Source organism: Salminus brasiliensis, chromosome 6, assembly GCF_030463535.1.
Source record: "Salminus brasiliensis chromosome 6, fSalBra1.hap2, whole genome shotgun sequence".
Classification (NCBI taxonomy): Eukaryota; Metazoa; Chordata; class Actinopteri; order Characiformes; family Bryconidae; genus Salminus; species Salminus brasiliensis.
In genome coordinates this window covers 38,092,436-38,108,731 of record NC_132883.1, presented here as the reverse complement: position 1 = coordinate 38,108,731, position 16,296 = coordinate 38,092,436, and the positions used below count along the sequence as shown (strand labels likewise).

The following is a 16,296-nucleotide window of genomic DNA, read 5'->3' as shown; positions in this document are numbered from 1 at the left end:
TTTGGTAGTTGCCCTGTAATTATACTGAGCAATGACATGAAAGTCGAATCTATCTAATCTATCTATAATCATCTAAACAACATGAGGATTTTTCTGTTTGGAAATAACTCAGTTATTTTAGTTATTTAACAGGGACAGTTCAGTCTGAATGCGGGGGAGATCATAAAGGAAATTATGATATATATATATATATATATATATATATATATATATATATATATATATATATATATATATATATAAATATATATATATATATAATCAGAATGTAAATGAGCCACATTTAAGCAAACCTTAAAGGCTCAAAGGCTGATGCGGATATTAAAAGCACACAAACCAGGCAGCATTAAAGCTGTTGATTACAGATTAAAGGCCGACCACTTCACTTCACTCACTTCACTCACTCTGACATCATCAGCCACTGCTGCAGTTTGTGAAATCAGTCACTTTGTGTTTCCTTTAAGACTGAAGGTTTCAGAGATGTTGATACCCAGTCGTGCCCTGAAGGGATCTGCTTGACCAAACCAAGCCTGTGCTCTGTCCTCACGTTAGGACCCTCTGCATCACAGACAGGCAGCAGTGTTGGGACTGAGACTGAGGGTGGGCTGAGGGTGGGTCGTTGCCGGTGCCGCTCGTGTGGTGTGGTGTGTGTTGTCCGTGTTTGCTGCAGGCATATGCTAATATCCATCCTAAAAGCAATCCATTATGACGGTGCTAAGTTGTCTCTACAGTAAATCTTTTGAGGATTCGACAGCACTGAGAGCGGCATCTTGACCTCCTCACATCGCTTTCAAGTGCTGGGGGTGGGGGGGTGGGGGGGTGCGGGGAGGGGGGAGATGCATCATCCATCACTAGTGTGACATACTATAATCCCCCCTCTGTCACACACACACACACACACACACAAATACACACTCACAGGATTCACAAGAAAGTGAGGAAGGACTACTACAAAAGTAGGCAAAGGGAGGCGATCTGTGTGTGTGTATGTGTGTGTGCTGTGATTCCTATATTTGTGCACAGGTCAAATCTGGCAGTGTGACAGCAAGCCCAAACCACTTTTTAACAGTTCAAGAAAAGCCTCATGATGGCAAATCTGTGTAATTAATATCCCGTAAATGTGTCAGAGGGCGGGTAAACACATGATCAGCACACACCGCTTTCTGCTCCAACATCCAGGATTTCTGCCCACAGACTAAATTACACTGTCAGCCCAGGCCTTTCTTTGGCGAGGAGGCCTAACTTTTAGCGAGCTCTGGGATTGGCTTAGAAGTCTGACAGTAAGAAGCAACAGACTCAGCACCGCTGAACTGCAATTAACAGTAGAAAGGTGTATTAGGGAACATGACGAATTTCCTATTGAAACTATTAGGAGAACGAAAGAACAATAGAAACAAGCAGGATTCCAGTCATATTGTCCGCGTCTAAGTTTGGAGATAGGTGGTGGTCTGGGGGTGGGGGGTGGTGCGTGGGAGGGGTTGGTGTTCTTCCGGCCTCTTCAGAAACAGAAGGAGATGGCACGGCAGGCCTGGTTTCAGTACTTCAGTTGTTATGACAAACGGTTTAAGTGCATCTTGAGAAATGAAGACTGGGGGTCACGAGGTTAACGGGCCTGCATAATACACACACACACACACACTCCTACACACTCAGATGGCTTAATCCACACTGCTACCGAGAGGAGGCATCAATGCTTAGTGGGAGCTCTGAGAGCTGTCCCAAATATTAGATATTGAACACGATTACTCAATAGAAAATATTAAAATACAATTATTTTGTGGCAGGATTGTGGATTTCACACCTACACCACGTTTTAGTGCCCTATGATGATCCTGCTTGGAAAAACAGGTATTCAGAAGGGTTTCCTGGTGTATCTCTTTCCAATAAAAGAATGACGTACTTGAATGTCCCAATCATCCATAACCAGTACAGTACTGGCTTAGTAGTATAATGGATAGTGACACCGCTACACCCTTAGCATTATTACAGTGCGAGCACATGGAATCTGCTCTAAAGCTGTCGCTATGCCGCCTCATGGGAGGCAGATCGAGTCGTTTTCCAAAGCTCTGGCGTCCAGTGCACCATAAGCCTGAAACAGCCACTCACACACACACACACACACACACACACACTTATGAGTCTCAGCTGCGCTGAGCTTTTCTTAGTTCCTCTCAGAATGGTGCTAAGCTGTGAATCTAATCTCAGGTCTATGTTCTCCAGCTTCTCCATTCACATATTTACATGTTCTTCTCTTCTGCTCTGTTGGATTCCTTTCTCTCTTTTTTTTTTTTTTGTTTCATTGATAACAATCAAAGAGAACTGATACAACTGTTGCGTCAAATTTGTGAGCGGCACTTTTGTAGGCCTCGCTAAAGGTGACACTTGTTATTCAAAGCCATTCACACTTTAAGTGACAGGCCACTGACGTCTGCATTCATTTCTGAAAGTGCTACGCCACAAAAAAAAAGAAGAAGAAGGAAAAAAAGGGGGTAAAAAAGGGACCCGCTCGCACGACAATGCATTATACATGGTCGGCCGTGTGTTATGGGGTGCGGGACACGGGCAGCAAATGTGTAAACAAGTAAATAAATGATCCGGGTCGAGTTTTAAAAGGTTACGGCCGCATCCAAATTTGCTGGGCGCGTGCATATTTTCCATACCGCTCATGCATTGTGCATGCTGAAATAGAACAGCAGAGTACAAAGTTGGATGAATTATGCATTTTTGCATTGTGGAGCCATTCTGAATTAGTAATAAGCCGTTGTCCATAAGACACCATGTAAAGTGCGGGATAAAGGAGGCAAGAGGAAAAGGTGGGGGGGCGAGAGAGGGGAAAAAAAGAGAAGAAAACAGCTAACTACCAGAAAGAAGGGGAAAAGTAAACAGAAACCATACATTTAGTTGAGTGATTTTAGCAGGAGCTATTATTCTCCTGTGTGCTCAGCAGTGGCCGGGCATTGAAGTGAAAGGACTTTAATGATCGGGTTTGCTAGTTGAAGTCAATTGTTGGTTGTCAGTCTCCGAGGCCGTCCCTCCACGCCCCCCCTCCAGTCCTGCCCTGTTTGTTAGGCTTATGTTTCACGTGTCAGGCTCAAAGGCGACGGCGACCACGCCGGTTGCCCCTGTCGACAGTGTGGCTGACGGAGAGGGGGGGGGTGGGGGTGGGGGTGGGGGAGAGAAAAGAAAAAAAGGGCGAGTGGTGGGGGGGCAAAGGCCAAGGCTTCTGCTGCTCTCCCGGATGGAGACAGTGTCTGGACTGGCACAAGAGAGCGGTTAAGTACTTGACGGAGATGCAGGCCTGCACTGTAGGACTGTAGGAGATATTGTTAGTTCACTGTAATCGCACTCTAATACTGGACTGGTGTTGGAGAAGGCCGCAACATGGCGTAACGAGACTGCGGTTTCTACTGAGATGCTCTGAAATGAATCTGAATAAAATATAGCTGCATAAAATCTGGTTTCGAATAATAGACTGGATTCATCTGGAAATGACGTACACACTTTCATCACGTTCATGTACTGTGTGCTGCACCTAGACCAGTGTCGGATGTTCTGAATGAGACTTATTGGCTTTTCAGTCTCTGCATTTAACCCATTAATGGAGCGAACATATATGCTGGGGGTGAGCTGGGGGTGAGAAAACACACTCAAGCCAGCAGGCAGACACCTCAGTACCCAGGGAGCATTTGCGGGTTAGGTGCCTTGCACAAAGGCACTTTAGCCATGAACGTTGAGGGAGGAGAAAGGTCCCTTTCCTGTACTCCTCCAGCTCCCCACTACCTGCTGGTCTAGGGGTTCAAAACCAACCTTTAACCTGTAACCTGTGACATTATTTTAGTCAGAAGAATGCAGGCGTCATCAATGCCATGGTGGATGTGTGTATACTTTATTATAGTATATACAATATAAATAGGAATCGCTGACACTCGTATCCTGAGCTATGTACAGTAGAATAATGTTCCTCATGTTGGAGAGTGTAGTATTAGAAGTCTTGCCCAATTACCTAATTAATGGCATAGCATGGTGTCATAGCTTTATTCAGCCAGGGAATCGAACCCTGTTTGTCATGGGAAGGATGGTGGTGGTACCCACTACACTAAACTAGCCACATATCTTGCAGTCCTAATGCACTTACACACACACATACCCATACTGCCCGAGGAAAGGGCAGTAGTGTCTCATTGGTTTAAGCACTAAGTTATTGATCAAATGGTTGTGGGTTTGATACCCAGGTCAGATACCTCTGCCAGTGTCGGGCCCTTGAGCGAGACACCAGCTGCCTTTTACACTGTGCAGTAATACAGTGGAACAGAACAGAATAGAAATGGGTCAAAAATTAATACAATAGAAGTGTGCGAAGTGTGAAAACAGCCTGACACGTCCGATTTGCCATGGGTGTTGCACAACAACCCACTGCATCACACAAGCATCGGCAAGCAGCTTTAAAAAGCTTTAATTTAACTGTTTAAAGTGTCCCTTTCCACCTGTATCCACTTGAGCTTCTTTAAAGTCAAGTCAGTTTTTAACTGGGTAGGGGTTTTGACTCAGTACCCATTCTTTGACTATAGTACAGCTTCTATGTGCGGTTTCCACCCCTTTCAAATACAGACACACGGGAAGGCTTCCAGGAATGGCATCACGAATTTAGAAACGTCTGCAGGCGATTTAACAGGTATCTTATCTCGTAGACAGTAAAAGACTACCCAGCGCTTCAAAAGATGACATTAACCGTAGACAATCAATTACAAGATTCAGGAGTGTCTTCTTCCATCTCCCACATCTGACTCATTTATAGCCTGTTGACTCACTTCCTTCGACACACACTCTGAGAACAGCCCTGCGTGAACAATAGCTCCAGGTTTTCGTTTTTTTTTTTTTTTTTGGTATCTATTGTTGGAGAGTTAGAGCCGTGACATCAGCAGATCCTCTTCATGTCTTCCTGACACTACCAACTGCCGGAGAGGATTACAGTTATGGCACTTGTTGATTCATTGTGTCAATAGCAGCCCATAAGTAGCAGCACTGTTTAGGTCTATGGGGATGTCTGGTCACACGCTGCATTGGAGGGATAGTTTAAAATAGATGGTCTATTTCAGTGTCTGGTTCCTATTATGTGCTTAGAATGAGCCATATACAAACACACACACACACACACACACACACACACACACACACACACACACACACATTTGTTACATGGTTATTTAATATTATCTAACATATTCAACTGTTGCTGTTTTTCACTTCAGACGGTTTAGAAGGTTTTTCGTATCCAGTGTTTAGTTGCTATTTTGGAGATACATACTGCCATACATCTACCATATTTACCGCCATATATCAAATATCTGTATGGGTCCATAGACTTTCACTCATAATGCTAAGCTAAGTGACTCCAACCTTGCCTTGAGCCCACTCTGCTTTGGGTGCGCGTCAAATAAGCTTCAGTGATTATTACATCTAAACGTTCATTTTATTAGACTGGACTGTGGTTCTGTAATGGGTTTGCTGGTGGGACCACAGACTTACAAGCGGAACAACTGAGCATATGGACAGTGTGTAGAACCCAAACAACAACAACAACAACAACAAAGTGAATAAAATAAAGACTGAGACAAAGTGTCTCAGAGAAAGCAAGGATGACCAAAGCTGACTGACCTGATCTTCACTGAGGTGACACACGGCCAGGTTCTGCTCTTCGTAGGATGGCGCTGTGCGCACGTACTTCAGCCAACTACCGCTGGCCTCAAGAGCTCCGTCCAGACAGAACTTCACGTTGCCCATGTCGTCCACGACCTGTAACAACACACACAGACACAGTTCTTATTAGAACATAGCTAGAATCACTTAAAATGTTTAATATTTAAGAGTGGTCACTCGGTAGATCACTGAAGCTTGTACGTTACTCAGTGCTAAACAGTGTCAGTCAGAGTAAAGCCACAAAGGCAGGGTCAGTGATCACTTTCTGGTCAGGAAACCTTAAATTGCTGTTACTGGGCAGAGGCAAAGATTGCAAAAGTCTTAAGCACCTAAGCACAGTAATTTTAAAGTGTGGTTTTTTTGCTGGTAAAAAAAACAACATACCACTATATAAAGCAAGGCAAACAAGCATCAATGCAGTAACACGTCTCCTTGATGCCCAGGACATCTGACTTAACTTAACGAAAGACTAGATTAGATAAACCAGGTGTTGGATGATGACTACAAATAATACTGGGCCTCCCCAAGGTGAGGTTTGGAAATGGCTAAGTGAACACACTCGTACATTAAATCACTACTTTTTGTATGAATGCTAATGCTAATAAACACGGCATTCCCAGATAAACAGCTTCTTTATTCTAATCTTCAGACTTTTGCATTGGACTGTATTTACGGCTAGAAGAAATGGTGTAAAGAGGTAAACTACTAACAACTATCAGCTTTTCAAAATAAGAAGAGGAGTTCTTTCATTAGACGAGTATCCTTGAAATAAGACGTTTAAGCTTCTTCCATTGAGTTCTTGCTTTAGAGCATTGAAGATCTGCTGCAGAAGTGCTACAAATGTAGGCCTCCAAACTCTTTTATCGCCAATAGGATTCTGTAGGATTCTCTAGGATGCAACTTTACATTATGAAACTGTAAAAACTGAACACAAAGTAAAGAACAGCTCCTAAATTCAAGTGATATCAGAAAATGTAAAATGACAAAAATAGAGATACAAGGTTTAAAGAATAAAAAAAAAACAGATTAATTAATAAAAAATGAATATTTAAGGGTTTTATGCTTGTTTGTGCTGTTTTAATAAGCAGTACATCCTCTCAATACACACACACACGCCAAATATATCCAAACTGACAACGTAGATTTATTTTATTGTCCGAAGATAATTGAAGCACCACACTAAACCCAAACGTGTCATTTTGTCCTGATCTGCATCAGTTAACCTGACACTGCTGAGGAAGTGAGGTTTAGGGGTTATGTGAGGGGGGGGCGAGGGGGTGGGGCAGGGGTGTTGGTTAGTTGTTACAGGGAAAAGAGCATGAAAGGAGGGGGGAGACAGCAGACAGAATGTCAGGAAATGACCGGAAGGAGAGTGGATGGCGTTCACGGCGGACTCAAGATTTACGGCGAGAGGGGGAAAACATGCCTCTCTCTTCCATCAATATGCTCGCCACCCACCGCGGAGAAAAAGCCCACCACTAAATTACTGCTGCACAACTCTTTGAAAACAAAAACTCTGAAAGAATATTCGGTTCTGCTTGATCACGCTGAAACTAAATATCAAGTGTGAACTCAGCAATAAAGAGGGGAACAAAATATCTGCACGGTTAGCATAAACCCGAGCGGCTGTAAATCTAACTTAGACGTGTAATCATCAACCGGAGGAAGTGTATTAGTGACGTTTCAAACTGCTTTCCAGACGTTTAACATCAAGAACTGACCTGAAACTACATCTTTAGAGTTTAGATCTAATTGGCAGCCAATAAAAAGTGGAAGAATGGAGGCAAGAATATACTTAAAAGCTAGTGACAAAAAGGTAGTGACAGTGAAAAAATCAAGCTCCTAAATGGCAACTTTCAATGGAGGTCAAAGTAAAAAGATTATATTCCAAGTCATTTTGGAGCATTTTGGAGCAACAATGTAAACAACAGCTGCCAAAAAGTGAAAATCTGTAAAATAACTGGAGGTACCAGGTATCTAAAGATCTCTCTTTAGTGAAAACAATGGTTATGAATCCAGAACCATGAACACTTTAAACAGTATGAGTCATTTTATGTGGTTCTTTGCCTGGTTAAACTGTTTTAAAGACTCAAACAAACTAGAATTATCCATTTTCACCCTTTAAACTGCAAGGGTCCTGCTTGGGTCCAACACTACAGTATGTCATTTCCCATTCATTTAAAATAATATCATTCTTGGCACCAAAATAGGTTCTGCTTTTGCTAGTTTTTGTTATATGGTACTACTTAGAACTGGGAGTAAAGCACGATTGTGGGCAGTTTTCTTCTACTTGGATTGCATTGCTTTAGTTTCTTGGTCTTAAAGCATCAAAGTATTTTCTTGTTGTAATGTAATTATAAATGTAATAGAATAGAAGTATTCAGTTTCAATAATAGGTCAAATGCTAAATGTTCAAAACAGTGCTTTAGTACAGTAATTATGTAGTATTTCACACCTCTAATAACTAGTCAAACTACCTAGTAATGCCAGCTATTGTAGTGCAGGTAAGCTCCATTTATTTGCACTGTAAGGATGATAACACTAATGTTAGGAGGTTTATAATGCTTTTTAAAAAAACAGAAACACACGCACACACACACACACCATTCTAATCACAGGTCATTCCTAGCCTCTCTGGATGTGATCTCTGACGCCTCATTCTTTTCTTCATTGCCACGCACACACACACACCCACACACACACACACACACACACAAGGGTGTCAGACTTCCAAGGGTCAAACTCAAAAACCATCAGTGGTGGCCATGCTGCTGGATCAGTTTTACTTTTCAGCCTCATGTTAACTAAGATCAGCATGACTAAGGAGAAACCCGATTCTGCGGGAGCTCTCGCTGATTTCTGACAAGCTGAATAACATGTTATCACTCCAGCAGGAGCTACTGCTCTTTACCAATCACAACTTTTGAGTAGTTCTGTTCATTTTGCTTAGCATTCTTAATATTTCCTTCTAGGACTGGCAAACTTCATAATCAGCAATTAATTTACAGGTAGATTTATTACACCCATTGATTATATTAGGGTCTTGTAGTCTATTTGTATCTAATACAATTGTGGTTGTGTTTAAACTATCCAATCATGTTCTATGTAGTATCTAGGTAGAGAAAGCCAAACAAGCATTCCCATTGGTTAGTCCTTCAAGATCTGAATGGAAAGTCTTTTATTTTAGATTAAATACTAGTGATCAGAGTAATCAGAAACAGAAGATATGTCACAGCCTATACACATATAATAGTATAATAATAATAATAATAATAATAATTAAAATATAACTCCAATAGTTGCGGCTCTTCTCTGTAATAAATGTACACTACTTGCCCAAATGTTTGTGGATACAAAGGTTTTTCATTTCGGGATAAACAATGAATATGCAGGTGTCTCTATACTTTTGTCCATATAGTGTGCTATCCTGTCCCTGTCCAATAAAAAACTTCAATAAATTATTTTAATTTTTTAAACTTCTTGGATTTGGATCTAGAAATGCTCCAAAAATGACTTTTTACATTGACTTCCATTGAAAGTTAAGAAGGTTCTTTCTTCCTCATGTAAAGTTACTATTTTGCAGATGCAAGGTCTTTGCGTGACAAAAGAAGAGCACTTCCTGCCGGCTAATTATTCAGTTATTAATCCTGATTCATATTATTGACTAACTTATACTATATAATACTATATACTTATATACTTACACTAGCTATATAATATCCAGTCGCTTTTGTGAAGCTTATATAGAAGTTATTTAGACGTTATGTAGTTTTGAAAGTGAGCAGCTGAAGTGCAGACCTACACACAGGGCAGGGTGCTTAGAGTTTTTAAGGTTGACCTCACATAGAATTTAGGTCTAAAAATGCACCTTTGAGCCAAAGCCAGATGCAGCGAAAGTATGGGCCTCTATTTTAAATAGAACACAGTGAATGAGGCTGGGGCTAAGGTGTGGTCTAAGAGTGAGCGTATGACTGTTAGCGTGGCCAAAGTGCCACACAGCCCCGCTGTTCAAAATAACTGGTTAGAAAATTGAAAGCGGACATTGCTGGCCTTCAAAATCAAGATAAGGACAAAAGCCCAGAATGCGGCCTTTCGAGCGAAAGGAGCACGAAGGTGTTGGTAGCAGGGCAGAGTGAGATCGTGCAATGCGTTTCTCCTTCGAGTTCAGTCGCTGATCGTGTTCATGTTTGCAGGCCTGAGCTGGTAGATACCCAAATACCATGCTTACAGGTGGTGTGATGGACTAATAACGGTTTCATTCACCTGACTAACGAAGAGCTTTCAGTCTGGCATGGCTGAGTGCAGCGGTGACATTGTAAAGCTGCGGCTACTGCTGCCGCCATTTATGTGAAAAGGCTCGAGCTGATGGAGAGCAGGGCTGCAGTTTATGTGCGAAAACAGTCACTGAAAACTAAGCAGGCATAGAAGGAAATGATCCTGTGCTCTGGACACACACATGTGCACACACTCACACTCACACACACATGTCTGAGTCAGTGTAAGCTGCTTGTCTGCAGGCCTTGAGGGACTCAAACTACAGGTATTGTACATGTTTTATGAAGAGATGGGAAACAGCTTAGTCTGAGCTTGGGGGGGGGGGTCTATATATATGTGTGTGTGGAGAGTTACGGTGGTCTGGCTAGATTAAGTCTGGGTTAAAGCGCACATGAACACGCAGGCGCACACTCACACACATACACACACCTCCAGAGGTAGCCGGGGGTGTGTTGTGGCTGTAATGAGAGGCAGACAGTTTAAAGGCCTGCAAACACTCGAGCTGCAAGTGTAGCACTGATTTATATACAGAGCAGAGAGAGAGAGAGAGAGAGAGAGAGAGAGAGAATAAGAGAGAGTGGGGAAGAAGAGAGTACGAGTGGGAAGGAAAGACGGTGAAAGAATGGGAGAGAGAAATTATTCCATTGACTTTGAGTATGTACCAGTTCCACAGGCTGCAAAACAGCCCCAGAGCATGATGCTACCACCACCATGTTTAACAGTTGGCACAATTCTCTTGGGAACGCCTCACCTTTACTCTCCTCTGGTCATTGTGGCCAAGCAACTTAATCTATGTCTCATGACCATAAAACATAGGACTGGGAAGGAAAGCCAGAGTCAAAGAGTGGGAAAGTGAGAGAGAGAGAGAGAGAGAGAGAGAGAGAGAGAGAGAGAGAGAGATGCAGCAACAGTTGCTTGTTTATTTACCCTCTGACATCACAACAACACCTTGCTGGAAAAGCCACTGCACATGTGAGGGCTATAAAACTACAATCTGCCTCACTGCCCCACACACACACACACGCGCACACACACACTCTCACTGCCCCATTGTCTGCATCTTTAAGTTCTGAGAGTTTGCTTCAGGGTTAAGGAGCCCCTTAGTTTCTCTGTTTAACAGCCTAATTACCAGCATCAGGTGTGAGGAGCCTTCCCAGCTAATGGACCCGCAGGAAAAACACACAGGTGACTGTGTATGTGCCCATGTGGATGTCTGTATGTTCGTATGTGAGTCGAAAAGTGAGAAAAGCAGGCCTGTTGCCCCCTTGCCCCAAACACTAACAGTAACTCTAACACCTCTAAACACAGGCAGTACAGCAGAGCGGCAAAGACATAGACAGATAGATAGACAGATAGATAGACAGGTATATAGACAGGCATATAGACAGATAGATAGATAGATAAATAGATGGATGGATGGATGGATGGATGGATGGATGGATAGATAGATAGATAGATAGATAGATAGATAGATAGATAGATAGATAGATAGATAGATAGATAGATAGATAGGCAGGTATATAGACAGGCATTTAGATAGATAGATAGATAGATAGATAGATAGATAGACAGACAGTTCACATGTGACTCTGCACACACCATGCTTTTAATGTGACCTATAAAGAATCATAGACATGGTGAGAATCTTTCTAAAATGCTTTGCTTCCTCTGGAAAGGCTGGGAATTCTTCCTAGACCTTATCAAACTGTCAGCTGACGCCTTAGTCCCACACACACACCCCTGCTCTAACTTAACTGTGTAAGGCTTTTCACTTGTGGATGACTAATACAGTGAACAAAGCAAGCAGCCTGTAAAACACCGGCCGCAGACGGCAATACGTGTTCTGTAACATTTCAATATTTTACAGCCCCACTGGACACGCGTTCTTCAGCACTGTACAACCTGCGAGTGAGAGCAGCTCCAATCAGACACTTTAACACACACAGGACTTGCTTTAAACTGCGAAAGCTTCTTTGACTTGCTGTGATTGATCTAGAGAGGGACCTGATTGGTTCATATGACATAATATTTGAGTCCTGCGGTGAATCTTGCCGTTCTTTACATTGGGTCCAAATTTCACGATGAATGGGCCAATAGAAATCATTTTACATTGACTTCCATTGAAAATTAAGAAGGTTTCTCACTTCTCCTGTAAAGTTGCAATTTTTGCGAGACAGCGGGGATACAGGGGTCAGATATGGACTCTGGCTGAGCAGTAAATAGCACTTGGTACTATGCTAAAATAATCAGGTCTTCACACTAACATGAGTTAACACTAACACTGCAGGCGTCCGTTCACTGCTTTAGTGCTGCTGTGGGGAAGGCCAGAGAAAATCACGTAGTGTTAGGAGCTGGCCACAGCAAGAGCTCTTATCTCTCATCTGTGTGTGTGTGTGTGTGCTGGAGTGTGCGCGTAACAGCACTGGGTTTGGCTCTGTAAAGAAAGGGCCTGCGGTAGTTTTCAAACCTAAACCACATTGTGGAAACGTTTCGCTTAGTCCTTGGTTCAGGGTTACTACGAGGTGGCGGGTCAAGGGGTTGCACAAAGACATAGCAACAACTGTAACTTTACACCTTCCTCAGACCAGACGGCAGAGTGTGTACATATGTGTGTGTGTGTGTGGTTATGTGTCTGTGAGTGAAGGAATGATACGATATATATTGTAAATTTATAGATCAGTGTCAGTTAAGTGAGAAAACAGGGTTCATCCACTTTGCACAATGCACTCATTTCACTGGCAGCAAAAAGGCCCCAGAGCATGATGCTCCCGCCACCATGCTTAACAGCTGGCACAGTATTATTGAGGCTGAATGCTTCACTTTCGCTCCTCTAAACATACCTCTGGTCATTGTGGCCAAACAACCTAATCCCCATCCCTATCCCTAACCTTTTCTTTGTCCATGTGGTCAGCAGTAAAAACACATTGGAAAGCTAGGTGTCTGCAAACCTGTTGATGGCAATGCAGTGGGGTATTACAACCCGTTGTATTCCCTTCATCATAAATCAAATGACTTCTACTGCATGTTGGAAAATATTGTATGTTATATATATATATATATATTGCATGTTTCAGGAATACTGACACGGCTGCTTCACTGGTTTCTGTCGTTTCCGTACATGGTAAAAACATACACGAAATGAAAAGACACAGGTGAAGTTATTACTACGGTGGATGGGCCAAAAAAAAAAAAAAAAAAAAAACCCCACCATATGTGTCTTGCTAGATTTCCTGCTTCTGGTTCGGGGGGCATTTTAGAAATATAGGATGTTGAAAGAATTCCTGGTGCGAGTCGCCCTCGCAGCCGAAAACAGGAAAGCATTGCCAACACTTCAGCGCTGAACAGCTGAACACAATGGCTAATGCAGAGAGCTCTCCATCTTTCACTAGCTCACACACACACCCACACACACACACATATACACACACACTGTACTCATATCCTGGGGACTTGCCAGAACAGGAGCAGCTTGTGTATGTATATGTGTGTGAGTGTGTGTGTGTGATGTCAGGGCTGAGAGTGAGAGTTCATGACTTTGCATGATTTGCATGATTAAATATCAGTTGCTGTGCTGGACTATTGAGTGAGTGTGTGTGTGTGTTTTACCCATTAACTATTTCACCCACACTCCCAGTGTAAGCTTTAATTTTAGTGATAGCTCAGTAGCTAACTAGCAAAAATCTCAAGGAACAATTTTTTTATTTTAGCATAATTACACAGTTAACACACTGAACCCTAGGTGTGTCCTTTAGTTATTAGTCCTAATGCAGAAGCCATCGTGAATCTTTTCATAATTATTTAGTTAGTTTAGTTATTTTTAGTGATGTCCCACAGGGCTCCGTTTTAGGGTTTGTGAAATTGATGCTACCTGCAGCAGTAATGTACTTAGAAGAGTGAAGAACTGATGCGTGGGCCTACGTGCACGGTTTCATGGGTATAGAAGGGTAAACCGAGTCATTCAGAGTGGCTTGGTTTGGGTTTGAAATGCTAGTCTTACAGAAGCAGATATGTTCACGGTGGTGGAAATAGAGAGAACTATACGTCCGAAAAGTTGAACAGTGCAGTTACTTGGGGTCACAGTTACAGTTATGGGGTCTGATGGTCAGGATACTGTTTTATACCCATTATATATAAAACATATCCAGTACAAAGACTGTTTGTTATGGATAATATAAAATGAATACAGTGAAGTTATTCGACGGATCATTTAGAAAGGAATAAAATTAGACAGATCATTTAGAAAGGAATAAAAAAGAGGTGTAAATTTGTGCTGTACTCATTAGGACCCCGGATTCCCATCACCACCACTGTACAGAGATCTGACCATTCTTAATGACTTTGTTTACATCCAGTCCAGTTAATTATGCAGGACATTTGAACCACCAGTAAAATTCCCCTTTAAACACAGCCGAAGTGATCACACAAGTGCTGAAATAGAGTGGAAACAATATACAGTGTCTGGGAGAGAGACAGACGGAAAGAGAGAGAGAGAGAGAGAGAGAGAGAGAGAGAGAGAGAGACAGAGAGAGGTCAGAACCGTGTGGCAGCTAGAGGGCAGTCACGCTCGAGGGCCGTGGAGAGCTGGAGCACTGAGGAGAGCAAAAGAAGAGGAAAGGTCGAGCACTCCTTGTAGGCAGCACACCGCCCTTACTGCACCCCCCCCACCCCACCACCCCCCTCAAACCTCCACCTGTTCACACAACCTCACACTCACCAGACTGTCTGACTCTTAACTTCAGCCTCCAACTCCAGCCCCCCCACCAAACCCTTCTGATCTGTGTTACACTAATCATCCATCTGTGTGCTATCTCTTCATCAGAATCCCCAAACGCACTGTAATCAGCATCATCACACACACACACACACACACACACACACACACACACATAAACATCTGAGACTCAGCCATTCTGAAGTCCCCTAACAGTTCATACTCTGGTAGTCTGACAGCTGGAAAAAACAACACTGAGTGAAGCAATGATGCTTTTCCTGAAGAACCCTGGAGGAACCCCTTTTTTAGTAGTGTAGAACTGCTGCTTTTACTAACGTACCCTCGATGAATCTCTGGGTTCTTCACAGGGTCTCTTGTAATGCCAACTTGCTAATTCTTCACAAAAATCTCTGAAGGCAACTGTTCTACAGCCTTGAAAAAGGGGGTTCTTTATGGGTTCTTCAGTAAAGGCAACAGTTCTAACCCTTAAAAAGAGGTTCTCAATGTTTTTAAGTAGACATCAGTTCTACACCATTAAAACAAGGTTCTTTAAGGTTTTTTTTTCTTAAAGACAACAGTTTTTTTTCATTTAAACAACTCTTTTGACATCTTACTTGGCACTGGCCCACACTGTCCTTTTTCACTTCATGCACACACACACACACACACACACACAAACACACACACACACACACACACACACACACATGTTCATTCATTACACCTTATCTAGTGCAGGACTAACCTGCAACTCTGCCACAGGATATCCTGCTGCCTTCATTACAGTGGCAGGAGCCATTAGTCTACATCTCAAACACACACACACACACACACATACACACACACTCACTCACTCACTCACACTCTAACTCCTTCAAGCTGCTCCCGGACCAGACACACACCAGTCACACCAACGGCAAAGCAGGCATCAAAGCTGGAGGCCCAGCTTCTGCTCTGGGAAAAACGAGGTGAGAAGGATCAACAGACGAATCTTGGGAGACAGAGAGACAAACAGAATTCTCAAAAAAAGAAAAGAGACTAAGTGAAAGAAGCGAGTGGAGCGAGAGGAGAGGAAGTCTCACTCATCTTGAGGTCGTAAAGAGATAATGGGCTGGAGATAAGGTCCTGAAATACAGCCACGGGGCACTGAGCCCCTGTGTCTTAGGGCGGCATGATGTGTCGCATTTGTCTCATCATCGTGATACTCATCACGTTCTTTTAGGGTTCAAGGCAACAGTTCTACACCCTTACAAAAGAAGGTTCTTCCAGGGATTTTAGCACATGCAACAGTTCTACAGACTCAAAGGGGGATGTTCTTCAAGAGTTTTACAGTTTAACTGTTCTACAGCCTTAAAAAGGTAGATCCTCAGGGGTTTTAGGGTAAAAGCAACTGTTCTACTGTTGTTAAAAGCACTTTGTTCAAATGTGTGCATCACTGCATTTTTTACTTTTTAACATAAATAGAATCTAGTTCTGTATGTTTAATGCTTCTAATAAAAAAACAAAAACAGGAATGGACCAATAGAAAATCTCCTAAATTATATAAAAAGAGGAATGGACCAATAGAAAAGCTCCTACATTATATAAAATCAGGAATGGACCAATAGAAAAGC

General features: G+C 42.5%; 1 protein-coding gene across 7 annotated transcripts in view; it reads right to left on the bottom strand.

Annotated features, from left to right (window-relative positions):
* prdm16 (PR domain containing 16) overlaps positions 1–16,296 on the bottom strand; it is a 248,700-nt gene that overhangs the window by 25,771 nt on the left and 206,633 nt on the right. For all 7 annotated transcript variants that reach the window (XM_072682297.1, XM_072682298.1, XM_072682299.1 and 4 more), the window contains exon 4: positions 5,656–5,793. In XM_072682297.1, coding sequence (XP_072538398.1) covers positions 5,656–5,793 — 138 coding nt within the window. The remainder of the gene's footprint in view (positions 1–5,655; positions 5,794–16,296) is intronic.